A 27,781-nucleotide genomic window follows, 5' to 3' on the forward strand; every position below is an offset into this window, starting at 1 on the left:
TCCAGAAGGCCTGACAAGTCAGCTGACTTCTTTCAAGTAGTGCATAACAACTTTAACAAAAGCGATTCATTAAATTGCTGTAATTAATCAATCAATTAAAAGTAATGAGAGCAGAGAACATTCCAATGTGGTGTTAGACAAAGGACAAGCTTTGAGGTGTGCGTGTGTGTGTGTGTGTGTGTGTGCGCGTGCGTGTGGATGTGTTTAATCAGAAGTCCCCACAAGAATAGAAAACAAACAGAAATTTGACCATCTGGGGACATTTTGTTAGTCCCCACAAGGTCAACTGCTATTTCTAGGGGGTTTAGGGTTAAGGTTAGAATGAGTGTTAGGGGTAGAATTAGGTTTAGGGTTAGGGTTAGGAGCTAGGGTTAGGGTTAGAGCTAAGGTTAGGTTTTTGGGTTAACGTTAGGGTCAGGGTTAGGGTTAGGGTAAGGGTTAGGGAAAATAAGATTTTGGATGGTACTGAATCATGTCCCCCCCACAAGGTTAGTTGTACAATACTGTGTGTGTGCTTCTGCTGGTGAGGTTAATTATCATGATCCATCTGCTGAGGGAAATGCCCTTATGCCTGCTGTTTAACATCTCTGCAGCCACCATTTCCCTACATATTATTTGGCGGTCTGCAAGGAAAAACACTGGACATTAGCATGTTGCCAACGTCATAACAGGGTGACTGTGCCAAAATATTCTGCCATGATTTCAATTATTAATTCAGTTTCACTGTAAAGTCCATGGAGAACAAGAGCACCTCCTCTCAGCTGCCCACTGCACTGAGGCTAGGTAACACGGTCCCCACCGATAAATACATGATAATCAAAAATTTCAATAAGCATTTCTCTACGGCTGGCCATGCTTTCCTCCTGGCTACCCTAACCCCAGCCAACAGCTCTGCACCCCCCGCAGATACTTGCCCAAGCCTTCCCAGCTTCTCCTTCACCCAAATCCAGATAGCAGATGTTCTGAAAGAGCTGCGAAACCTGGACCCGTACAAATCAGCTGGGCTAGACAATCTGGACCCTCTCTTTCTAAAATGATCCGCCGCCATTGTTGCAACCCCTATTACCAGTCTGTTCAACCTCTCTTTCGTATCGTCCGAGATCCCTAAAGATTGGAAAGCTGGCACGGTCATCCCCCTCTTTAAAGGGGGAAACACTCTAGACTCAAACTGTTACAGACCTATATCTATCCTACCCTGCCTTTCTAAAGTCTTTGAAAGCTAAGTTAATAAACAGATCACTGACCATTTCGAATCCCACCGTACCTTCTCCGCTGTGCAATCCGATTTCTGAGCTGGTCACGGGTGCACCTCAGCTACGCTCAAGGTACTAAACAATATCATAACCACCATCGATAAAAGATAGTACTGTGCAGCCGTCTTCATCGACCTGGCCAAGACTCAATAGCCTTGGTTTCTCAAATGACTGCCTCGCCTGGTTCACCAACTACTTCGCAGACAGAGTTCAGTGTGTCAAATCGGAGGGCCTGTTGTCCGGACCTCTGGAGGTCTCTATGGGGTACCACAGGGTTCAATTCTCGGGCCGACTCTTTTCCCTGTATATATCAATGATGTTGCTCTTGCTGCGGGTGATTCTCTGATCCACCTCTAAGCAGACGACACCATTCTGTATACATCTGGCCCTTCTTTGGACACTGTGTTAACTAACCTCCAAACGAGCTTCAATGCCATACAACACTCCTTCCGTGGCCTCCAACTGCTCTTAAACGCTAGTAAAACCAAATATATGCTCTTCAACCGATCGCTGCCCGCACCCGCCCGCCTGACTAGCATCACTACTCTGGGTGGTTCTGACCTAGAATATGTGGACAACTACAAATACCTAGGTGTCTGGCTAGACTGTAAACTCTCCTTCCAGACTCATATTAAACATCTCCAATCCAAAATCAAATCTAGAATCGGCTTTCTATTTCGCAACAAAGCCTCCTTCACTCACGCCGTCAAACTTACCCTAGTAAAACTGACTATCCTACCGATCCTCGACTTTGGCGATGTCATCTACAAAATAGCTTCCAATACTCTACTCAGCAAATTGGATGCAGTCTATCACAGTGCCATCCATTTTGTTACCAAAGCCCCTTATACCACCCACCACTGCGACCTGCATGCTCTAGTCGGCTGGCCCTCGCTACATATTTGTCGCCAGACCCACTGGCTCCAGGTCATCTATAAGTCTATGCTAGGTACAGCTCAGCCTTATCTCAGCTCACTGGTCACGATAACAACACCCATCCGTAGCACGTGCTCCAGCAGGTATATCTCACTGGTCATCCCCAAAGCCAACACCTCCTTTGGCCGTCTTTCCTTCCAGTTCTCTGCTGCCAATGACTGGAACGAATTGCAAAAATCACTGAAGCTGGAGACTTATATTTCCCTCACTAACTTTAAACATCAGCTATCTGAGCAGATAACCGATCGCTGGAGCTCTACATAGTCCATCTGTAAATAGCCCACCCAATCTACCTACCTCATCCCCATATTGTTTTTATTTACTTTTCTGCTCTTTTGCACACAAGTATCTCTACTTGCACATCATCATCTGCTCGTCTATCACTCCAGTGTTAATCTGCTAAATTGTAATTACTTCGCTACTATGGCCTATTTATTGCCTTACCTCCTCACGCCATTTGCACACACTGTATATAGACTTTCTTTTTTTCTATTGTGGTATTGATTGTAGGCTTGTTTATTCCATGTGTAACTCTGTGTTGTTGTTTGTGTCGCACTGCTTTGCTTTATCTTGGCCAGGTTGCAGTTGTAAATGAGAACTTGTTCTCAACTAGCTTACCTGGTTAAATAAAGGTGAAATAAAAAATAAATAAAAAATAAAAAATGAAATTATCTTCCGAGATATCCAGATTGAGTAATTATGTTGATATAGGTTGCTGTGAAAATGTTACTTTCCAATGAAGAAGACACGCTAAGTTACTGCTGCATAGGTAGCTAAGTTGTTAATATATCAGTTTGTAAAAGTATGTAGAAAAAAACTGGTTCTGCTTTTGTGCTTTCTGGAGTCAATGAAAAAAACTAAAGTAATTTGAATCTCTAACACTAGAAGGCGATCAGTAGCTTTATCCAATATTTGTGTGTTCTGCAGTTTGCTTGCCACTTTACCTGGTCAAGGGTAAAACGGCCATATCAGCATCTTCCCTGTGGCTCAGTTGGTAGAGCATGGTGCTTGCAACGCCAGCATGGTGTGTGCAACGCCAGGGTTGTGGGTTCAATTCCCACAGGGGGCCAGTACAATTTTTTTAAATAAAAAAATAAATAAAAAAATGTATGCATTCACTACTGTAAGTCGCTCTGGATAAGAGCGTCTGCTAAATGACTAAAATGTAAATGTAAACAGCCCTACATCTGTTTAATTTTGGCCATACCTGTCCTGTACATGCTCTGCATACATTATAGCTACAGTACTGTATGGTGCATGACGGCATAAACTGGAAACTTATTATGAAGGATTTAACACAAAATGACATACAGAATCAATGTCTATGGGATTTACTCACCGTGGAGAGACCATGGTGGAGACAGGCACATTTCACAGTTCCATTGGATTACATGGCTCTGTCTATGTCTCTCTGTATAACCCTTAAGTAAATGTGCTTACTGAAAGCAAAGTACAACTTTACAAACTGTTCATCCTTATTATTTTCTTTCCACTGCCACATGTAGACTCAAAACTGTAAAAACACTAAAAACATGCAGGCAGTGTACTAGAAAAAACTTTTTGATACTACTAATGCTTTTCACACTACAACCATATTTGCATAAATCACAATGCATTTCAAAGGCCGTAGACCTGAATGGGAAAACTTTGCCACGTAACTAGTCTTCAACCGTTTAAGCTGGAAACTCGATTGAAACTTTAAAACATGCAGGCCGGTCTGGAATGGTGTACTTGTATATAGCTTTTTTATACCATTTATACTTGTTGAACTATAACCATTTAAAATGTACATAAAAGCTCCATAGGTTTGAATGGGAAGTATTTGAATTCACCACTTCTCTTGAACCATTAAAGCTACCAACACCAAAATAACTTTAAAACACACAGACTGGCACTGGTACACTATTGTTGCTTGAATTTTTTTTTTTTATACTACATATACTTTTCACACTACAACCATATTTGCATAAATCCAAATGTATTTCAGGTGCCATAGACTTGAATGGAACAAATTCCAGTCGCTACAAGTATTCGATCGTTTTAGCTACAAAATCGCCTTCAAACTTTCAAACGTGCAGACTGGTTGGTGGGTGCTGAGCAATGTTCGCTCAAACTTTTCGTCAGTGAGCAAATTTCAGGTCTGCTGATCGCAAACCTGAACGTTGTGAAAATTCTGTGCAACTTCTGTTTACTGTGAACACTACCCGCTTTAAGTTACAGTTATAACAGTGGCCAAGTAGGTTACAGTAGCTATTTGATCATAACGTAGGCCTACCAGACTGGCCTACCATCAAAAACAATGGAGAAAATGCATCCCATAACATTTTAACATGAAAATAGCTGTTCTATCATTCAGCCTACAGTAGCAGCCAATGTGTTGTGTTCAATGTAGGCCTTCATTCCATGAGACTTAAAAAAAAAACATGCAGGGCTTGATATTAACCTGTTTATCCACTTGCTAATCAGACAAGGAGCTGACTGAAAATGTGTTGTTTGATGCAAGAAATCACTTTACAAAATAAAATGCATTATTGTTCCCATACCATTATTACAGAGAATAAGATAAATTATGCTACCCTCTGCCTACGGTCTACTTAGTTATTCAAGACCGTCTCAAAAGACAACACTGCCCCTTTAAGACAGAAAAAAAGCTATTTTCAAAGTGCTAGAAATGCACATATTTTGTGCTCTTGTAGGAAGCAACCACTCCCCCGTTGTTGACAAGAAATTAGCTATAACTGGGCTAATAACTCACTAATTAGCAAAGAATATGATCAAATGTGCTTAGGTGGCTACATGCAGCTTTTGATTTGATCTCAAAACAAGCCGTTCTACTCGCAACCGCTCATACTGTAAACACAGTCCAGTTCAAAGTGAATGGCACAGATCCATATATGGTAATGGATATTTGCATGTAGGCCTACTGCAACTCTGATTGGTTATGGAGCACCAGTCTGTGTAGAGTATGGGCCTGAACGCAGCTTAGAGGGAACATTGGTTCTGAGTGAGGTTCAGTTTCTTGTGGCGGATGAGAGGGCAGGGTGTAACTATAGCAACTCACCGCTGAGCCATGTAGCGTCGGGGTCATGCACATGAAGGTCTCCTCCGAAGATGTCCTCGATGGTGACTTTCTTTTTGAGGGCAAGGCTATCATCTGCAACTACCAGTGGAATATATTAAGAAAACAAAACAATGGAAGAAGACATAATTAATAAGTTACAGCAATATGAACCTGTTAAGGTTCAATTCTCATTCACATGACTTACCTGCAACTAAAAAATGGATCTGGCCATCTTTGTTATCTGGTTGCTGTCAGTCATTCAGTACTCTGACATAGTAATACATTTACAGTCTTCCTTTGTGACTTGAGCAGCCTTTAGCTGCAGGGAAGTGCATTTTCCATTTCCAAAAAAACGTTTATATTTTACTTTTCCTGCAACAAGTTGCCTGAGGGGTTATAAAAACAGACCGGGAAACGACGGGCAGAGTCTGACAATTACGTGCATTCTCTGTCTCTGGAGATAGTAGGACTTCCAGCAGCAGTTCCCAACTCACAGACACAGCAATTACGGAGAGGTTACAAAGGAGAAATAGACACTTGGCCCAGGGTAACTCTCTATTGATCCACCAGCATCGATTCACTGCAGCCTGGACAGTTTTTCAAGCAGCCATTACTCCCTCTACCCCCAGCTACACAATCCCTTCTGCAGTTGACAGCAAAACTGCAGACCAGACAGGGTAGACAACAGAGGTAAAAGGTTGAGTTATATAGAGATGGTGGTGTGTGTGTGTGTGTGCGTGTGTGTGTGCCTTTCAACCCCATATGCCCACGGTCTGGGAGCTATACAGTCAGTGCCTTTGCAAGTCTATACATTTACACATTCTCTTCATCTTTGCTAAATGACCAAGGAGAGCAATTCATTCCCAACATGTGGAAAATAGCAGCTCTGATGCACTGCCAATTATACAAATGACTAGAGCTATTACTGCATAATAATTTCCATTAAATGACACTGAATGGTGTTATACATTAAATCCCCATTACCTTGCGAGAGGATGACCTCACCTCGTCTCTCTGAAAAACCAATATGCAATCTCCAAGCAGACACATTACCATCACCTTCTCTACTCCTGGCTGTCTATGAATGAATGGGCTTATGAAATGAAATGACCCACTGGGCAGTCTGCTAGCAAGGCCAATTGTAATCCCTCTCAATCTAAGTAGAAGTTTTCATTTGGCGGGCTGACTCCGGTATGAGTATGTCTTGATTTAAAGGGGCAATCTGAAGTTGCTACATCTATTTTGGGACTTATAAATTCATGATATGTACCCATTGATTCCTGAAGAATATAACTGATAAAGGTCTCGTGAGCTTAGGTCAACTGTCGTACCCCACCCGAACCCAAAATATAAGCTTGTTAGATTACAATGTTTTTTAAACTAAGTAAGTGTAAACAAACACTGCATAGCCTGAAAACATGGTCAAAACTATCATGTTGATATCATGGATGGTCAGTCCTTGCATAGCTCTGTCTGTGAATTTGAGAGTGGTTACATTTCTCCAGACCCATCCTGCAGCTTTTTAGCGAAACTGTGTCTGGGAGACGGAATTGTACAACATTTGTTTGGGAAGTGATGCTGTGTCTGCAGTGTTACGTATTTGATAGTGTGTGTGGTGTAATCTAGCCGATTGTAATGGGTGTTTCTAAGTGTGTTTTTATTATAATATAGCTGAGTGTCTTTGTGTTATTACAGATTTAAAATCTTAATTTGATCACCCTGTTGCAGGAAAACGTTCCTGTAATGCAGAAAATGATTAACTTGCACTGTATTTTAGGTTTAAAAACTTGCACTGTATTTTAGGTTTAAAACTTCTGAAGTTTGTCATTTCCACTTTGAAATGTCAGACTTTTATTATGAAAAATGTGTCAGCCCCTACAAAATGTCCATTAATTATAATCCACATAATAATTCACATTTCCTGTTGCTGCAGTATTATTTTCCTACTGTAGCAAACTAGCTCAAATTAAGATCCTACATCTGTAGGATATGGTGTGGTGTTTGTAGTGTTCAGTAGCTGAGTGTAGAAGTGTATGCAGCTTTATGTGTTACGTACTTGGGGTGAGCACGATGACAGAGGTGACGATCAGAGACAAGATGATGCAGATGACCAGCAGGGCGATGACTATCCCCTTCCAGTTCCTCTGTGGAGGGGCACTGCCCACCAGCTCCTGCAACACAAACACACACACATTAGAGTTAATAAGGGTGAGTTGGGAGTAAAGGAGGGGAGGCACTGACAACTTGTGTTACTACTGCAGTACTCCTGTGATAGGCTCTCAGCCACACAGCTGTTGAAAGAAACTAGTGGGAATCTAAGTGACAGAATAAACTCTGAAGGTGGAAATGACAGGAAAAAACAAGAATATGCTGAAGATAGTTCCTTATGTTAGCATGTACCGCATTGGGAGATCCAGAGAACCTGAGCACATCCCCAAAGTATTTCACCCGAGGCGACACCTTTACACCGTAATACGCCTTTCTTCTCCTACAGGCAAAGCCAAACAGATGCTAGATGGTCTATATATGAAACCCTATTACTCTAAACACATACAGTCAAATCCAAGTGACATACAAAACCTAACTATACCCCTATTGTGGTGCAGTGGCTGTATCGGTTAACCAATAAGACAGCCAATCGAATGTAGGCTGAGGCAGATAAATCACTGCACGGTTACACCATCTCATTTGCTCATATAAAAAGCCCAGCATGATATTACACAGCCTATCCATTGATAGTTGTGGTAAAGCAACATGGAGATTGGTTCCTGAGACAAGTGTGAGTGTCCTATAGGTGAATCAGGGTTAAGGGAAAGACTATCTGTTGGATTGCTACTATATCTGTTGGTATCCAAGGCTGATTCTAGCCTAGTTCCAGTTCTGAAAGTGCTTTAACCAATTCCTCTGACTATCAAGGCCGGACAATAGAGTTGGATAAAGCACAGAGATCACAGAGATCCTGAAATAGGCTAGACGTATTGATGCAGAGAGCCGGTACTCTTGGACCCTGTACAGCGTCTCATTGTTAAGGTCTATGTCTCTCTCCTCTCCTTTGTCATGGTACAAGCATCGAGATACTACGATACCAGATTTACCTTGGCAGAAAAAAAGAACACGAAGCAGACCAAACTCTATGGTTCTTTAAAACCTTTATGTAAAATATTGAGTGCTATAGCTTGCAAAATATACAAATGTGATTCTGAGTGACACCATAAGGAAGTTCTTTCCAACATTAGGACTGTTTTTCTCAAGAAATTAAAGGGCAATTCTGCCATTTGTCAACCTCATATTCAGCCTCTCCACCAAACCAGTGTCTACATAAACTTAGTAAAAAAAGAAACTGCCCTTTTTCAGGACCCTGTCTTTCAAAGATAATTCGTAAAAATCCAAATAACTTCACAGATCTTCCTTGTAAAGGGTTTAAACACTGTTTCCCATGCTTGTTCAATGAACCATAAACAATTAATGTACATGCACCTGTGGAACGGTCGTTAAGACACTAACAGCTTACATACGGTAGGCAATTAAGGTAACAGTTATGAAAACTTAGGACACTAAGGAGGCCTTTCTACTGACTCTGAAAAACACCAAAAGAAAGATGCAAAGGGTCCCTGCTCATCTGCGTGAACGTGCCTTAGGCATGCTGCAAGGAGGCATGAGACTGCAGATGTGGCCAGGGCAATAAATTGCAATGCCCGTACTGTGAGACACCTAAGACAGCGCTACAGGGAGACAGGATGGACAGCTGATCGTCCTCGCAGTGGCAGACCACGTGTAATAACACCTGCACAGGATCGGTACATCCGAACATCACACCTGCGGGACAGGTACAGGATGGCAACAACAACTGCCCGAGTTACACCAGGAATGCACAATCCCTCTATCAGTGCTCAGACTGTCCGCAATAGGCTGAGAGAGGCTTGTAGGTCTGTTGTAAGGCGGGTCCTCACCAGACATCACCGGCAACAACGTCCCCTATGGGCACAAACCCACCGTTGCTGGACCAGACAGGACTGGCAAAAAGTGCTCTTCACTGACGAGTCGCGGTTTTGTCTCACCAGGGGTGATGGTCGGATTTGCGTTTATTGTCGAAGGAATGAGCATTACACCGAGGCCTATACTCTGTAGCGGGATCGATTTGGAGGTGGAGGGTCTGTCGGTCTGGGGCGGTGTGTCACAGCATCATCGGACTGAGCATGTTGTCATTGCAGGCAATCTCAACATTGTGCGATACAGGGAAGACATCCTCTTCCCTCATGTGGTACCCCTCCTGCAGGCTCATCCTGACATGACCCTCCAGCATGACAATGCCACCAGCCATACTGCTCGTTCTGTGCGTGATTTCCTGCAAGACAGGAATGTCAGAGTTCTGCCATGGCCAGCGAAGTGCCCGGATCTCAATCCCATTGAGCACGTCTGGGACCTGTTGGATCGGAGGGTGAGGGCTAGGGCCATTCCCCCAGAAATGTCCGGGAACTTGCAGGTGCCTTGGTGGAAGAGTGGGATAACATCTCACAGCAAGAACTGGCAAATCTGGTGCAGTCTATGAGGAGGAGATGCACCACAGTACTTAATGCAGCTGGTGGCCACACCAGATACTGACTGTTACTTTTGATTTTGATCCCCCTTTGTTCAGGGACACATTATTCAATTTCTGTTAGTCACATGTCTGTGGAACTTGTTCAGTTTATGTCTCAGTTGTTGAATCTTGTTATGTTCATACAAATATTTACACATGTTAAGTCTGCTGAAAATAAACGCAGTTGACAGTGAGAGGACGTTTCTTTTTTTGCTGAGTTTATGTGAAAACAACAAGTTTCTATGATCTGTGGTTAAAAAAGATAAGAAGAAAGGTCCTAAAAAAATGCTTCTCTGTGACATCACAGGGTAGGATTAAAAGTAAAAAACTGTGATCATTGTTGGGGAGTAGTGAACTACATGTTGTTCATCTAGTGATTTAATTACATTTTGCATTAGCTTGGTGGTAGTTGAACTAAATTCAAATCTTTGTAGTGTTTTCAGTAGTTAGCTACACTGCATGGTAAAAAAAAGTAATTAACTACTGGAACTACACACTACTTTCTTCGCAAAAATAAAATAAAATATGGATGAAGTAGGCAAGAATTTCCTTTCGTTTTCGGCATCAGACTTGCCTAATTCTCACTTGAAACACTTTTTGTAATTCTTACTTTCTGTAGGCTAAATCACTTCTGTCAACATCTGACTACAGACTGATCTGTTCTTGCAATTTGTCATCTATGACATTTCAGATTAAGATATGATATTTGTTTATGAAGTACACATGTAGCGAAAAACAATTCTAAGTAGCTTTAGGTAAGTAAACAATATTTTTCTTCAGGGTAGCTTTATTGTATTTGAACTTCTTCCAGTGTGAAGTAATTGACAGCTTGGTAAACTATTTTCAGAGTAGCTTCCCCCAACACTGAGAGTGATTTTCAAACCCTGCAACAAGTTTCTCGCCCAATGGAGGGTATTTGCTCCCCCGCGCCACTGTGAATGTCATACAGTTTGAAAATCAAAGTTCAATCAAAAAAAAAAATTTAACTTTTGAACTTTATATTTTTTGTAGAAATGCGCTCTCTCACTCATATGTTGACAATGGTATTGTGCTGGAGATGATGAAAATGAGGTTGAAAAGTGGTGGAGTTGCCCTTTAAATCTGTTCCATGTTTTGTTTCCTTGCCACGGTACTTCTGCGTATCGCAATACTGGTATTGTGGCAACCCTAGTGTGTATGTGTGTTTGCATGTGTGTAACAGCAGCAGTTTCTTATATTATTGTTGCTGCGGAGGCATCTCCCACATATTCAACTGATAGTGAGATAAGGCTGGAGACTGAGATAGAGGAAATTAATCTGCCTGTGTTATCCCCTCCTAATGGAAAAGCTCCAACTGTGGATTCATCAGGAAATCACTGTCTGCTGCCCTCTGACCTCCGCAAGGAATAAACAAATGAATAATATGGTCTGCAGATCAAATGTACAGATCAAGGCCCATCGATATCTACAGTACACTGCAAAGGTTCAGGTGAGAATTTATTACAACCAGTCAATCGTCCATTTTGAACACTCAAAGACTTTTGAACACTTTGAAGACAACCTTTGAGAGCCTGGCATCACGGTTACAGGTGAAGCCAGGTGGACAATACACCACTTTCAAAATCCTAACATCGCTGAGCCTCTCACCTTAAACGATGTCTTTACTGTAGTTTTTTATCTTGCCAACGTTGTGGATCGCTGTCGCGCACACTAAATGACGTGGCACACACTACAAGATTCTTTACTTGGTCGGCAGTGAGCATTCTCGATACCACGCAGTCTCGCAAAAACAATTATGTGATTAGATTGTTAACGTAGCTAGAATAAGCTACAGCAGCATCAAACGTTTTCAGTCAGACATTCACACCTGTCATACAGAGTTCAAATATCTAGCCAACATTTTGAATTGAATAACATTACTTGGGAACTTCTGAGCAGTAATGATTTGACACTTTGGCTTTGGTTAAAGGCAAGTACAAATGCATCTCGCTCCTTCTCGAGAGTCTACACATTCTGGGTGAAGCTAAACAACATCATCATCATCTCACTGGCTTCTTCTCTGGCGAGCTCTCATTGGCGTTGCACACTACGAGAGCATTGCATATTTCGTGCCGATAAAATCAAACATGTTTGAAAACATCGGGACGTCTGGGACTGCTCAAATACGGGATCGGTAGCCCTCAGAGTGCCTCTCTGACTCGCTCACATTAAACGAGCGTCGGTGACGGCCGCCCGCCCCGAGTAGGCAATGACATGGGGATTTTGTCTTCAATATCAAAAACTTGTCTGGGACAAGTTTGTATTGTGTAGTGTACACCAGGCTTTAGAGGTGACTGGTAGCCTAGCGTTAAGAGCGTTGGGCCAGTTATCAAAAGGTTGCTAGTTCGAGTCCCTGAGCCAACTTGGTGAACAATCTGTCGATGTGCCCTTGAGCAAGGCACTTAACCCTAATTTCTCCTGTAAGTCGCTCAGGATAAGAGCATCTGCTAAATGACTCAAATGTAAAATGTTACGGCTCAGTGATAATAGAACCTACAGCAGAGGTAACATCCCACTGGGCACACACTGGTTGAATCAACATTGTATCCACGTCAATTCAATGAAATGACATTTAACCAACGTTAAATTGACCTCTGTGGCCGGAGGGATATCCAATTACATTCTATTCTAACCGAGGAGCTGGGAAAGTCTTTGCTCAGCAGAACCATACTAGCCATCTTGATGCCAGTCTAAATAGCCTGTGTGAATATTCAATCTCTCCAGTCTGTAGGCTTTTTTCGACCTTTTGCCTCCTCTCTAGTCTCCTGCTCCCTTCTCCTCCTCTACAGTCTACTCCTTCCCTTTACCTCATCAACATGCTCACAGCAGGGCTGTTCAACACGAGTCCAAGGCGGGCCAGTATGAGCCCCGGAGAAGTAAACAAAATTGGGAATATTTCAGAAACATCCTACACCTTACTTCCTGATGGAAATATGCAGGTATCTTTATACACGCAGCCAACACTAAATCCCCTTTTAACAAGAGAGACTATCTTCTATATATTTCTCTTCTTTTTGTTTGTCTGTATTTCTCAGTTCTTGTAGCAACCTGTGTGTCAGCCAACAGGTCCTCAGTTCAACGTTTCACCAACACCTGCCAGCTGCTGTTGTCATCTGAAACACCTACCTGGTTACTGCTAGCTACTGTCATTACCATCCATATCTCATCCTCTAGCAACAATAGAACAAACACTGCTGTGACAATGTGTGAATTTAGGCACACTGCCTCCACACAAAACGGACCAGGTTGTTTGTGTATGTAGCCTGCAGACACATAGTACCAGTCCTGAATACAAATGATGTGTTGCGTGTTCATACTCCTTTAAGAGTCGAACTGATGGCAAAAAAAAAACACTTTGCCATGCATAAACATGTAGTCTAATCTGCATAAATTCATTAAATGAGGTTGTACAATATTCTTATGGCGTTCATCAGCAACTCAACAAAGGGACAAATTTGAGCTAACAAATACTAACTCTACTTAAGTTAATAAAAATGACGTAGGCCTACCAAGACCTCTGTTGGCACCAATAACCATCTCACTACAGGAAAACAGACAGAGGCAGAAAAAACTCCTACAGATGTTCTTTTTGTCCTATCTGCCAACAAGCCATATGCTCCAGCTCTACATTACAAAAACTGTACAAACTCAAACTTTAGCTTTCACCCCAAGAGTCAAGAATACTTCCTTTGAATGCAAGAGAAAGTGCAGAACTCTTGAGTGAGCTTCTTTGGGCATGGCATGGGAATTCTCATGCATTAGGCAGTCCTCATGTATTAGCCAGCACACACTGGGTTTGACAACAATAAGAGGTTCCATCAATAAATGAGGACCAGAGCCATTTTCACCCCTGCTGTTTTTAGCAGAAATACACCACACCAAAACAAAGCGCGCCAGCGTAGTCCATCACTCTCTCTCTGTTTCTCTCTCTCTCTCAATCAAAAAGAGTGGAAAATCACAAGAGGGAAAACAACAGATCTTCTTTCCATCACTTTTCCAGCTTCAGTCTATTTTCAGGTGTATGTGCTAAAGTATAAGATTGTGTATCCACCTCACTTTGTATCTCCATCTCTTGCCAAATTCAGACAGAATTCCCGGTATGTTTCAGGTTCATATTGTCACGTGTACAAGAACAGTGAAATGCCTTTCTTGCAAGCGCTTTCCCAACGCTTTCCCAGTAATTAATATCCGTAGTAAAAGTATTATACTATAAAGTAAAGCAGAAGAAAAACACACAAGAAATAGAAATAAGAAGAACATGAGAAAGTAAGCTAGCTACTGTATATACAGGGGCAGTTCCAGGGTCAGTGCCAATACCATATTTACAATATGCAGGGATACTTGAGTGGTAGAGGTAAACCTGTATAGGGGTAAGGTGACTAGGCATCAGGATATATGATAAATGGAGCAGCAGCAGCATATATGATGATTGTATGTGAGTGTGTGTGTATGATGGTTGTATGTGAGTGTGTGTGTGTACAGTCGTGGCCAAAGGTTTTGAGAATGACACAAATATTAATTTTCATAAAGTCTGCTGCCTCAGTTTGTATGATGCCAATTTGCATATACTCCAGAATGTTATGAAGAGTGATCAGATGAATTGCAATTAATTGCAAAGTCCCTCTTTGCCATGCAAATGAACTGAATCCCCCCAAAAACATTTCCACTGCATTTCAGCCCTGCCACAAAAGGATCAGCTGACATCATGTCAGTGATTCTCTCGTTAACACAGGTGTGAGTGTTGACGAGGACAAGGCTGGAGATCACTCTGTCATGCTGATTGAGTTCGAATAACAGACTGGAAGCTTCAAAAGGAGGGTGGTGCTTGGAATCATTGTTCTTCCTCTGTCAAGCATGGTTACCTGCAAGGAAACACGTGCCGTCATCATTGCTTTGCACAAAAAGGACTTCACAGGCAAGGATATTGCTGCCAGTAAGATTGCACCTAAATCAACCATTTATCGGATCATCAAGAACTTTAAGGAGAGCGGCTCAAATGTTTTGAAGAAGGCTTCAGGGTGCCCAAGAAAGTCCAGCAAGCGCCAGGACCGTCTCCTAAAGTTGATTCAGCTGCGGGATCGGGGCACCACCAGTACAGAGCTTGCTCAGGAATGGCAGCAGGCAGGTGTGAGTGCATCTGCACACACAGTGAGGCGAAGACTTTTGGAGGATGGCCTGGTGTCAAGAAGGGCAGCAAAAAAGGCACTTCTCTCCAGGAAAAACATCAGGGACAGACTGATATTCTGCAAAAGGTACAGGGATTGGACTGCTGAGGACTGGGGTAAAGTCATTTTCTCTGATGAATCCCCTTTACGATTGTTTGGGGCATCCGGAAAAAACCTTGTCCGGAGAAGACAATGTGAGCGCTACCATCAGTCCTGTGTCATGCCAACAGTAAAGCATCCTGAGACCATTCATGTGTGGGGTTGCTTCTCAGCCAAGGGAGTGGGCTCACTCACAATTTTGCCTAAGAACACAGCCATGAATAAAGAATGGTACCAACACATCCTCCAAGAGCAACTTTTCCCAACCATCCAGGAACAGTTTGGTGACGAACAATGCCTTTTCCAGCATGATGGAGCACCTTGCCATAAGGCAAAAGTAGCTCAGGGAACAAAACATCGATATTTTGGGTCCATGGCCAGGAAACTCCTTAGTCCTTAATCCCATTGAGAACTTGTGGTCAATCCTCAAGAGGCGGGTGGAAAAACAAAAAAAAACAAATTCTGACAAACTCCAAGCATTGATTATGCAAGAATGGGCTGCCATCAGTCAGGATGTGGCCCAGAAGTTAATTGACAGCATGCCAGGGCGGATTGCAGAGGTCTTGAAAAAGAAGGGTCAACACTGCAAATATTGACTCTTTGCATCAACTTCATGTAATTGACACTTATGAAATGCTTGTAATTATACTTCAGTATTCCAAAGTAACATCTGACAAAAATATCTAAAGACACTGAAGCAGCAAACTTTGTGGAAATTAATAATTGTGTCATTCTCAAAACTTTTGGCCACGACTGTATGTAGAGTCAGTATGAATGTGTGTGCGTTTTATGTGTGTGAGCCAATTTAAGTGTGTGTGTGGGGGGGGGGGATGTGTGCGTGTGTGTGTAGAGTACAGTGAGTGTGCATTTAAATAAAAGAAAAGGGTCAGATGCAGATAGTCCATGCAGCCATTTTGATAGCTATTCAGCACTCCTAAATCTTAGGGATAGAAACTGTTCAGGAGCCTGTTGGTGTCAGACGTGTTACTCCGGTACCGCTTGCCATGCAAAAGCAGAGAGAACAGTCTATGGCTTGGATGGCTGAGGTATTTAACAATGTTTCGGGCCTTCCTTTCACACCGCCTGATATAGAGGTCCTGGATGGCAAGGAAGCTCGACCCCAGTGATATACTGAGATGTCCGAGTTGCCATTTCAAGCAGTGATGCAGCCAGTCAAGATGCTCTCAATGGTGGAGCTGTATAACTTTTTCCTCCCTGTAGACTGTCTCATCATCATGGGTGATCAGACCTACCACCGTCGTGTCGTCAGCAAACTTGATAATGGTGATGGAGTCGTGCATGGCCACGCAGTCGTGGGTGAACAGGGAGTACAGGAGGGGACTAAGCACACACCCCTGTGGGGCCCCCATGCTGAGGGTCAACGTGGCGGAGGTGATGTTGCCTACCCTCACCACCTGGGGTCGGCCGGTCAGGAAGTCCAGGATCCAGTTGCAGAGGGAGGTGTTCAGTCCCAGGGTCCCTAACTTGGTGACAAGCTTGGAGGGGACTGTGGTGTTGAACGCTGAGCTGTAGTCAATGAACAGCATTCTCACATAGGAATTTCTCTTATTTATGTGGGTGAGGGCAGTGCGGAGTGCAATTAAGATTGCGTTGTCTATGGATCTGTTGGGGCGGTATGCAAATTGGAGTGGGTCTAGGGTGTCTGGCATGATGGAATTGATGTGTGCCATAACCAGCCTTTCAAAGCACTTCATGATTACAGATGTGAGTGCTACAGGGCGGTAGTCATTGTGGCAGGTAGCCTTAGAGTTCTTGGGAACAGGAATGATGTCAGCTTGAGACATGGGGATTACAGACTGGGACAATGAGAGGTTGAAAATGACCATGAATATGCCTGTCAACTGTTCTGCGTATGCTCTGAGAACATGCCCTGGAATATAGTCCGGCCCCGCCGCCTTGCAAGTGTTGACCTGATTAAAAACCTTACTCATGTGAGGGAAATATTATGTTTATGTATCAAATAAATGCTACAAAGTATCAAATCAATGCTACTTTCTAATAACTAATTAGAAAGGTTCATGCAGGTGACTGACTGATTGTGTATGGAGGAATTCTCACTATCACTGTTCCTCAACTTGGCAGTATGCCCAGAATATTGCTATGGGAACAACCGAGGTATCTCAGTTTCAAGGTCTCAACTTGGAGAGAGAGAGAACCTCGTGAGGTATTGGTCAGTCGTGCGAGCCACCGCTAGTGATGAATTAATTATGCTAAATCATGCAAATATAACTTGTCTGTGTATAGCCGTATATAAGACAACTGCTGGGACTTCCCAGGCTTGATTGACATGTGTACTACGGCGCATTGAGTTGGTTGGAACCTCTCCAGCGCGCTGACAAATAAAGGATGATTTACTTAAGATTGACTTTGAGTGTCCCTGTGTAAGAATTTCCACGACACACATCGGCCTCGGAGAGCGTGAACACCCAGTCCTCTGTGTCCTCTTGCATGGCTTGGTGTTGTTTTTAACTAAGTGTGCATAAAATGCATTGAGTTTGTCTGGTAGAGAGGCACCTTCCTTTGTAATCTGTAATGGACTGTAGCCCCTGCCACATGCGGCAGGCGTCGGAGCATTTGTATTTTCAAAAGAGTAGAATAGCATATATTGAGTTGAATTGTGTTACTTGTCAGTGCAGTTTATAGGCCACATGGCTATGCCGTGCACATGAAATCAATAATTTGTTATTTTGACACGTACATTCCCCTGCCCTGATCATAGTCAACACATAGTTAGAATATAACGGAATATTAAAGAATAAAATATAAATCATATTTTTCCAAAACTACTTGAGTGTCGTGAGAATGCGTTGAACCGCTGTCATATAGCAAAAAAGTGGTGCTTGAATGTGCTTTATAGATCTTAGAATCTGCTCTTTCCGATCATGTAAATAACTTAGACATCTGACCTGGATGAACCTCTGTAGGATGATTTGAAAAAAATCACTTTTCTTAATCCACGTTTCATATTTTTTTCCTCCACTCTCTCCGCTTTGTGCCATACCATGTACATTGATAGCTTGCTAGCAAACTTCCTCGCCAACTGAAGTTTTAATAGTAGCAGCAGACAGTTATCTAAATAGGACTAATCATAGTCAAATATGCTCAACATAAACATCCAAGTAGATATTGCAGCCTATAGCTTTTGCAACTGCAGGAGAACAGGAATAGTGGAGTGACTTGCATAGTTGCGCACGGGCTCATCTGGAATGTGTAGCTGAAGAAGCTCATTTATATTAACCCATCATTTGTTGTCTAAATATTAGGCCTAATACTGCAGTAAATTAATCATCACCAGCCAATGTGATCACACCATCACATGCTGTCTCTCCTTTTGAACTTCCCACCAGTTATTGTGGTTGAAGACAGACTACTAGCAGTTTGAAGTTGAAGTTAGAAACATATGCATATTAACCCATTATTTATTAGCTAAATATAAGGGCCTTTAAATATTTACCTGTGGAAGTAAGAACAAAAATGAAATGGCAGATCTGTGTGTGTTCCCCCAGGCTAAATGCTAAAGCATTTCAGTGACAATAGACACTTAAATTAAGGTAATAAATGCATTAAAAGCATTTATTTAAAGCTTGTGATTGACAAGGACAATTTTGATGTTGGACAACAATAGAATGTTCATGATTTAATGCATGCCAAAGCCGGTAAGATGAAAGGCGAAGTTTAAAACTGAGGCATTAGCGGGACTTTTAAAAATAATACCGCATTTATGACTACCGGCAATACCTTTCAGATATAAAGGCGGTAAAAAGTTGATGGCATGGTAAAATTGACGGCTTTTCGTCTGTGTATGAATGGGATATTTCTCTCTCCATCTCGATGTCCCCATATCTCTCTCACTGTCTCCCTGCTTTCTCCGCTCTCTTTGCTGAAGTGTGAAATGGATCTTTCCTCATCTCTGAGCACCCGGTTTCCACGGTAACCAAGAGAGTCCTGGGCTGTTTTAAACACGTAAAAGACACACCTTCGCCACGGCCATCTTTGCCATCGGTCCAAACAATTAGCCAAGCAAGGGAAGTTGGCAACGTAAGCCTCTCAGCCCTTGTTTGTGATTGAGTGTGCAAGTGTACAATTCTGTTCACTCCGGGGCATGAAACGTCAAATACAGTACAGACTTGAACAGGTGACCATGCAGTCCAAGACAGATTCGCCTGGTAGTCGTCTGACTCCTGTCACATGATCTATCACTCAAATGTCACATAGCCATAGCCTGATGGGGTCAAGAGGGGTCAAGCCCTGCCCTGTGAGTGGCTGGGAAGTGACTGACTGGGGTTAACTTCTCCCCTGTAACACCATTATCAAGAAATCATGGGCATTAACTAGTGAGATTAAGAATGCATGCCAGCCCAGCAGGGTATTTAGTAGGGATTGAACTAGGGCACCTGTCTGAGGCTAGTGTGCCACCTCCCGCTGCTCTATTCGGAAACCTGGACCCTTCTGTCCTCCTGCAGTCAATCTAGGTCTGAATAGGACCAATTAAGTCTATTGAGGATAATGGGCACCAACTGCTCTTTGAATCAGATACCTGCTGTGGACATTATGATAAAGGGGGCAACTGTGATGGGTAGGCCTACAAATCAACGTGTACCCACTCCATTCAATATAAAGTACTGTACTCTGCCATGGCATAACACGTTTGATAGCTTAAGGAAAGTACCGGCACACATACTATACACTTCAGAAGAGAAAATGTCCTAAAGTTCACTAAAGGGGGGTTCACTGAAGTGACTCATACCATTGTATTTCACTGTGTTGAAATACAATGGTAAAATACTTAGGACTAAAACAAGTGCATTGTGTTGTCCTCCTTTAGACTCCACCCAAAACCTATTCAATTATTTATACCTCAGCCTTTTATTCCTTTCTGTGATTTTTCTTTTGGAATTAATTATTTAATATCTATCTTCACCTAGAGAATGTTCTGTTCTGCTACAGTGATTGCTGTGGTAACCTCCTCCTACATTGGAATGGGAAATTAGTGAGATTCAGAGAAATTCTTTGTCACACCCTGATCGGTTTCACCTGTCTTTGTGCTTGTCTCCACCCCCCTCCAGATGTCGCCCATCTCCCCCATTATCCCCTGAGCATTTATACCTGTTGTAAGAATATGTCAAAGATAAATACACATTGCAGAGGACGAGAGGACTAGAATTAACGATCAATGGAACTAGTGGTTTTTCTGTAATAGGGAATTATTTATCAATGGGTCAGAGACATGGAAGGAATTTATCAATACAGTGAGTCTGAAATAGGACACTTGTTATTTGGCCATTGGCCCAGTTGTACAGCAAGGACAATTGGACTGGTCCCCCCTACCACACGGAACCCCACTAATCTACAGACGGAAACGCACGAGGTGGCTAAAAACAGACCTCCCTCCATCTTCTACCAGCTTGCTACCTATGGCTCGATTAGCTATCTAATTCTCACTGGACCCTTTGATCACTCGGCTAAGCATGCCTCTCCTTAATGTCAATATACCTTGTACATTGCTGTTCTGTTTAGTGTTAATTGGCTTATTTCACTGTAGAGCCTCTAGCCCTGCTCATTATACCTTATCCAACCTCTCAGTTCCTCCACCCACACATGCTATGACATCTTCTGGTTTCAATGATGTTTCTAGAGACAATATCTCTCATCACTAAATGCCTATGTTCACCTCCACTGTACTCACATCCTACCATACCTTTGTCTGTACATTATACCTTGAAGCTATTTTATCACCCCCAGAAACCTGCTCCTTTTTCTCTCTATTCCGGACGTCACAGACTACCAATTCTTATAGCTTTTAGCCGAACCCTTATCCTCATCCTTCTCTGTTCCTCTGGTGATGTTGAGGTGAATCCAGGCCCTGCAGTGCCTAGCTCCACTCCTACTCCCCAGGTGCTCTCTTTTGATGACTTCTGTAACCGTAATGTTAACATTAGAAGCCTCCTCCCTAAGTTTATTTGATTCACTGCTTTAGCACACTCTGCCAACCCGGATGTCCTAGCCATGTCTGAATCCTGGCTTAGGAAGTCCACCAAAAACTCTGAAATCTTCATCCCTAACTAAAACGTTTTCTGGCACCCCAATGGTGGAACAAGCTCCCTCACGACGCCAGGACAGCGGAGTCAATCACCACCTTCCGGAGACACCTGAAACCCCACCTCTTCAAGGAATACCTGGGATAGGATAAAGTAATCCTTCTAACCCCCCCCCTTAAAAGATTTAGATGCACTTTTGTAAAGTGGTTGTTCCACTGGATATTATAAGGTGAATCCACCAATTTGTAAGTCGCTCTGGATAAGAGCGTCTGCTAAATGACTTAAATGTAAATGTAAATGTTTTCAGACAAGATAGAACGGCCAAAGGGGGCGGTGTTGCAATCTACTGCAGAGATAGCCTGCAGAGTTCTGTCCTACTATCCAGGTCTGTACCCAAACAATTTGAACTTCTACTTTTAAAAATCCATCTCTCTAAAAACAAGTCTCTTACCGTTGCCGCCTGCTATAGACCACCCTCAGCCCCCAGCTGTGCTCTGGACACCATATGTGAACTGATTGCCCCCCATCTATCTTCAGTGCTCGTGCTACTAGGTGACCTAAACTGGGACATGCTTAACACCCCAGCCATCCTACAATCCAAGCTTGATGCCCTCAATCTCACGCGAATTATTAATGAACCCACCAGGTACCACCCCAAAGCCGTAAACACTGGTACCCTCATAGATATCATCCTAACAAACTTGCCCTCTAAATACAAGATCTCAGCGATCACTGCCTCATTGCCTGCATCCGTAATGGGTCAGCGGTCAAACGACCTCCACTCAACACTGTCAAACACTCCCTGAAACATTTCAGCGAGCAAGCCTTTTTAATCGACCTGGCCCTGGTATGCTGGAAGGATATTGACCTCATCCCGTCAGTAGAGGATGCCTGGTAATTTTTTTTAAATGTCTTCCTCACCATCTTAAATAAGCATGCCCCATTCAAGACATTTAGAACCAGGAACAGAGATAGCCCTTGGTTCTCCCCAGACCTGACTGCCCTTAACCTGTTAGGGCTAGGGGGCAGTATTGACACGGCTGGATAAAAAACATACCCGATTCAATCTGGTTACCACTCCTACCCAGTAACTAGAATATGCATATACTTATTACATATGGATAGAAAACACCCTAAATTTTCTAAAACTGTTTGAATGGTGTCTGTGAGTATAACAGAACTCAAATGGCAGGTCAAAACCTGAGAGATTCCTTTACAGGAAGTGGCCTGTCTGACCATTTCTTGAACTTCTTTTCCATCTCTATCATTTACTAAGGATCTCTGCTCTAACGTGACACTTCCCACGTCTTCCATAGGCTCTCAGAGCCCGGGAAAAAACAGAATGTCGTCATTCCAGCCCCAGGCTGAAACACATTATCGCCTTTCTCAAGTGGCCGATCAAGGGACACTGGCTTATGCGCGTGACCCCGACCGCCCCCGCCTTTGGTATTTTTTCCTCTGTTTGCCGAAAAGGAGATTCCCTGTCGGAATATTATCGCTTTTCTACGAGAAAAATGTCGTAAAAATTGATTTTAAACAGCGGTTGACATGCTTCGAAGTACGGTAATGGAATACTTAGAATTTTATTGTCACGAATTGCGCCATGCGTGCGACACTTCTTTACTATTTCGGATAGTGTCTGGAACGCACGAACAAAACGCCGCTATTCGGATATAACGATGGATTATTTTGGACCAAACCAACATTTGTTATTGAAGTAGACGTCCTGGGTGTGTATTCTGACGAAGACAACAAAAGGTAATCAAACTTTTATAATAGTAAATATGATTATGGTGAGTGCTAAACTTGCCGGGTGTCTAAATAGCGAGCCCGTGATGCCTGGGCTATGTACTTAGAATATTGCAAAATGTGCTTTCACCAAAAAGCTATTTTAAAATCGGACATATCGAGTGCATAGAGGAGGTCTGTATCTATAATTCTTAAAATAATTGTTATGCTTTTTGTGAACGTTTATCGTGAGTAATTTAGTAAAATGTTAGCGAATTCCCCGGAAGTTTGCGGGGGGTATGCTAGTTCTGAACGTCACATGCTAATGTAAAAAGCTGGTTTTTGATATAAATATGAACTTGATTGAACAAAACATGCATGTATTGTATAACATAATGTCCTAGGGTTGTCATCTGATGAAGATCATCAAAGGTGAGTGCTGCATTTAGCTGTCTTCTGGGTTTTGGTGACATTATATGCTGGCTTGAAAAATGGGTGTCTGATTATTTCTGGCTTGGTACTCTGCTGACATAATCTAATGTTTTGCTTTCGTTGTAAAGCCTTTTTGAAATCGGACAGTGTGGTTAGATTAACGAGAGCCTTATCTTTAAATGGCTGTAAAATAGTCATATGTTTGAGAAATTTAAGTAATAGGATTTTTAAGGTTTTGAAAATCGCGCCACAGGATAGCCGTGGCTGTTACGTAGGTGGGACGAATTCGTCCCGCCTAGCCTAGAGAGGTTAACCTGTTAGGGCTAGGGGGCAGCATTGACACGGCTGGATAAAAAACATACCCGATTTAATCTGGTTACCACTCCTACTCAGTAACTAGAATATGCATATACTTATTACATATGGATAGAAAACACCCTAAATTTTCTAAAACTGTTTGAATGGTGTCTGTGAGTATAACAGAACTCAAATGGCAGGTCAAAACCTGAGAGATTCCTTTACAGGAAGTGGCCTGTCTGACCATTTCTGGAACTTCTTTGCCATCTCTATCATTTACTAAGGATCTCTGCTCTAACGTGACACTTCCCACGTCGTCCATAGGCTCTCATAGCCCGGGAAAAAAGAGAATGTCGTCATTCCAGCCCCAGGCTGAAACACATTATCGCCTTTCTCAAGTGGCCCATCAAGAGACACTAGCTTATGCGCGTGACCCCGACCGCCCCCGCCTTTGGGATTTTTTCCTCTGTTTGCCGAAAAGGAGATTCCCTGTCGGAATTTTACCGCTTTTCTACGAGAAAAATGACGTAAAAATTGATTTTAAACAGCGGTTGACATGCTTCGACGTACGGCAATTGAATACTTTGAATTTTATTGTCAGGAATTGCGCCAAGCGCGACACTTCTTTACTATTTCGGATAGTGTCTGGAACGCATACGAACAAAACGCCGCTATTCGGATATAACGATGGATTATTTTGGACCAAACCAACATTTGTTATTGAAGTAGACGTCCTGGGTGTGCATTCTGACGAAGACAACAAAAGGTAATGACATTTTTATAATAGTAAATATGATTATGGTGAGTGCTAAACTTGCCGGGTGTCTAAATAGCGAGCCCGTGATGCCTGGGCTATATACTTAGAATATTGCAAAATGTGCTTTCACCAAAAAGCTATTTTAAAATCGGACATATCGAGTGCATAGAGGAGGTCTGTATCTATAATTCTTAAAATAATTGTTATGCTTTTTGTGAACGTTTATCGTGAGTAATTTAGTAAAATGTTAGCGAATTCCCCGGAAGTTTGCGGGGGTATGCTAGTTCTGAACGTCACATGCTAATGTAAAAAGCTGGTTTTTGATATAAATATGAACTTGATTGAACAAAACATGCATGTATTGTATAACATAATGTCCTAGGGTTGTCATCTGATGAAGATCATCAAAGGTGAGTGCTGCATTTAGCTGTCTTCTGGGTTTTGGTGACATTATATGCTGGCTTGAAAAATGGGTGTCTGATTATTTCTGGCTTGGTACTCTGCTGACATAATCTAATGTTTTGCTTTCGTTGTAAAGCCTTTTTGAAATCGGACAGTGTGGTTAGATTAACGAGAGTCTTATCTTTAAATGGCTGTAAAATAGTCATATGTTTGAGAAATTGAAGTAATAGGATTTTGAAGATTTTGAAAATCGCGCCACAGGCTGGCAGTGGATGTTACGTAGGTGGGACGAATTCGTCCCGCCGGTCCCATAGAGGTTAACCAACACAAAAACATCCTGTGGCGTTCTGCATTAGCATCGAACAGCCCCCGTGATATGCAACTTTTCAGGGAAGTTAGAAACCAATATACACAGGCAGTTAGAAAAGCCAAGGCTAGCTTTTTCAAGCAGAAATTTGCTTCCTACAACACAAATTCAAAAAAGTTCTGGGACATTGTAAAGTTCATGTAGAATAAGAACACCTCCTCCCAACTGCCCACTGCACTGAGGACAGGAAACTCTGTCACCACCGATAAACCCACTATAATTGAGAATTTCAATAAGCATTTTTCTACGGCTGGCCATGCTTTCCACCTGGCTACCCCTACTGCAGTCAACAGCACTGTATCCCCAACAGCTACTCGCCCAAGCCTTCCCCATTTCTCCTTCTCCCAAATCCATTCAGCTGATGTTCTGAAAGAGCTGCAAAATCTGGACCCCTACAAATCAGCCGGGCTAGACAATCTGGACCCTTTCTTTCTAAAATTATCTGCTGAAATTGTTGCAACCCCTATTACTAGCCTGTTCAACCTCTCTTTTGTGTCGTCTGAGATTCCCATAGATTGGAAAGCAGCTGCTGTCATCCCCCTCTTCAAAGGAGGGGACACTCTTGACCCAAATTGCTACAGACCTATATCCATCCTACCCTGCCTTTCTAAGGTCTTTGAAAGTCAAGTCAACAAACAGATTACAGACCATTTCGAATCCCACCGCACCTTCTCCGCTATGCAATCTGGTTTCAGAGCTGGTCATGGGTGCACCTCAGCCACGCTCAAGGTCCTAAATGATATCGTAACCGCCATCGATAAGAAACAATACTGTGCTGCCGTATTCATTGACCTGGCCAAAGCTTTCGACTCTGTCAATCACCACATTGGTTTCTCAAATGATTGCATCGCCTGGTTCACCAACTACTTCTCTGACAGAGTTCAGTGTGTCAAACTGGAGGGCCTGTTGTCCGGACCTCTGGCAGTCTCTATGGGGGTGCCACAGGGTTCAATTCTTGGGCCAACTCTTTTCTCTGTATACATCAATGATGTCGCTCTTGCTGCTGGTGAGTCTCTGATCCACCTCTACGCAGGCGACACCATTCTGTATACTTCTGGCCCTTCTTTGGACACGGTGTTAACAACCGTCCAGACGAGCTTCAATGCCATACAACTCTCCTTCCGTGGCCTCCAACTGCTCCTAAATACAAGTAAAACTAAATGCATGCTCTTCAACCGATTGCTGCCTGCACCTGCCCGCCCGTTCAGCATCACTACTCTGGACGGTACTGACTTAGAATATGTGGACCACTACAAATACCTAGGTGTCTGGTTAGACTGTAAGCTCTCCTTCCAGACTCACATCAAACATCTCCAATCCAAAGTTAAATCTAGAATTGGCTTCCTATTTCGCAACAAAGCATCCTTCACTCATGCTGCCAAACATACCCTCGTAAAAATGACCATCCTACCGATCCTCGACTTCGGCGATGTCATTTACAAAATAGCCTCCAATACCCTACTCAACAAACTGGATGCAGTCTATCACAGTGCCATCCGTTTTGTCACCAAAGCCCCATATACTACCCACCACTGCGACCTGTACGCTCTCGTTGGCTGGCCTTCGCTTCATAATCGTCGCCAAACCCACTGGCTCCAGGTCATCTACAAGACCCTGCTAGGTAAAGTCCCCCCTTATCTCCGCTCACTGGTCACCATAGCAGCACCCACCTGTAGCACGCGCTCCAGCAGGTATATCTCTCTGGTCACTCCCAAAGCCAATTCCTCCTTTGGCCGTCTCTCCTTCCAGTTCTCTGCTGCCAATGACTGGAACGAACTACAAAAATCTCTGAAACTGGAAACACTTATCTCCCTCACTAGCTTTAAGCACCAGCTGTCAGAGCAGCTCACAGATCACTGCACCTGTACATAGCCCATCTATAATTTAGCCCAAACAACTACCCCTTCCCCTACTGTATTTATTTATTTTGCTCCTTTGCACCCCATTATTTATTTCTACTTTGCACTTTCTTCTACTACAAATCTACCATTCCAGTGTTTTACTTGCTATATTGTATTTACTTTGCCACCATGGCCTTTTTTGCCTTTACCTCCCTTATGTCACCTCATTTGCTCACATTGTATATAGACTTATTTTTCTACTGTATTATTGACTGTATGTTTGTTTTACTCCATGTGTAACTCTGTGTTGTTGTATGTCGTTAAACTGCTTTGCTTTATCTTGGCCAGGTCGCAATTGTAAATGAGAACTTGTTCTCAACTTGCCTACCTGGTTAAATAAAGGTGAAATAAAATAAAAGATAAATAAATAAAAGGACTTCTAATTGGTCAATCACAGGCTGGGCCTGGGTTTTAAAACTACATTCTGTCCCTTTGTTCTGTGGAGAGAACCACAGGAGAGAATCTACGAGGACAGGGGAGAATGACCATCTACCTCACCGTATGATATGTCCTCTTCGAATAAACCTATTTTCGTCCCCCTGATTTGCTTCGGAGTCTGTGTTATTAACTTCTTTGGGATAGGGGGCAGTATTTTCACGGCCGGATAAAAAACGTACCCGATTTAATCTGGTTACTACTCCTGCCCAGAAACTAGAATATGCATATGATTAGTGGATTTGGATAGAAAACACTCTAAAGTTTCTAAAACTGTTTGAATGGTGTCTGT

The 27,781-nt window shown here is 42.7% G+C and overlaps 1 protein-coding gene across 2 annotated transcripts in view; it reads right to left on the reverse strand.

Moving 5' to 3' along the window:
* The window catches only part of LOC106599258 (dipeptidyl aminopeptidase-like protein 6), a 128,980-nt gene that overhangs the window by 35,239 nt on the left and 65,960 nt on the right, over positions 1–27,781 (reverse strand). For both annotated transcript variants that reach the window (XM_014190396.2, XM_014190397.2), the window contains exons 2-3: positions 7,307–7,421; positions 5,251–5,349 (exon numbers count right to left, since the gene is read on the reverse strand). In XM_014190396.2, the coding sequence (XP_014045871.1) occupies positions 5,251–5,349; positions 7,307–7,421 (214 nt within the window). The remainder of the gene's footprint in view (positions 1–5,250; positions 5,350–7,306; positions 7,422–27,781) is intronic.

Source organism: Salmo salar, chromosome ssa03 (assembly GCF_905237065.1).
Source record: "Salmo salar chromosome ssa03, Ssal_v3.1, whole genome shotgun sequence".
In the NCBI taxonomy this organism is placed as follows: Eukaryota; Metazoa; Chordata; class Actinopteri; order Salmoniformes; family Salmonidae; genus Salmo; species Salmo salar.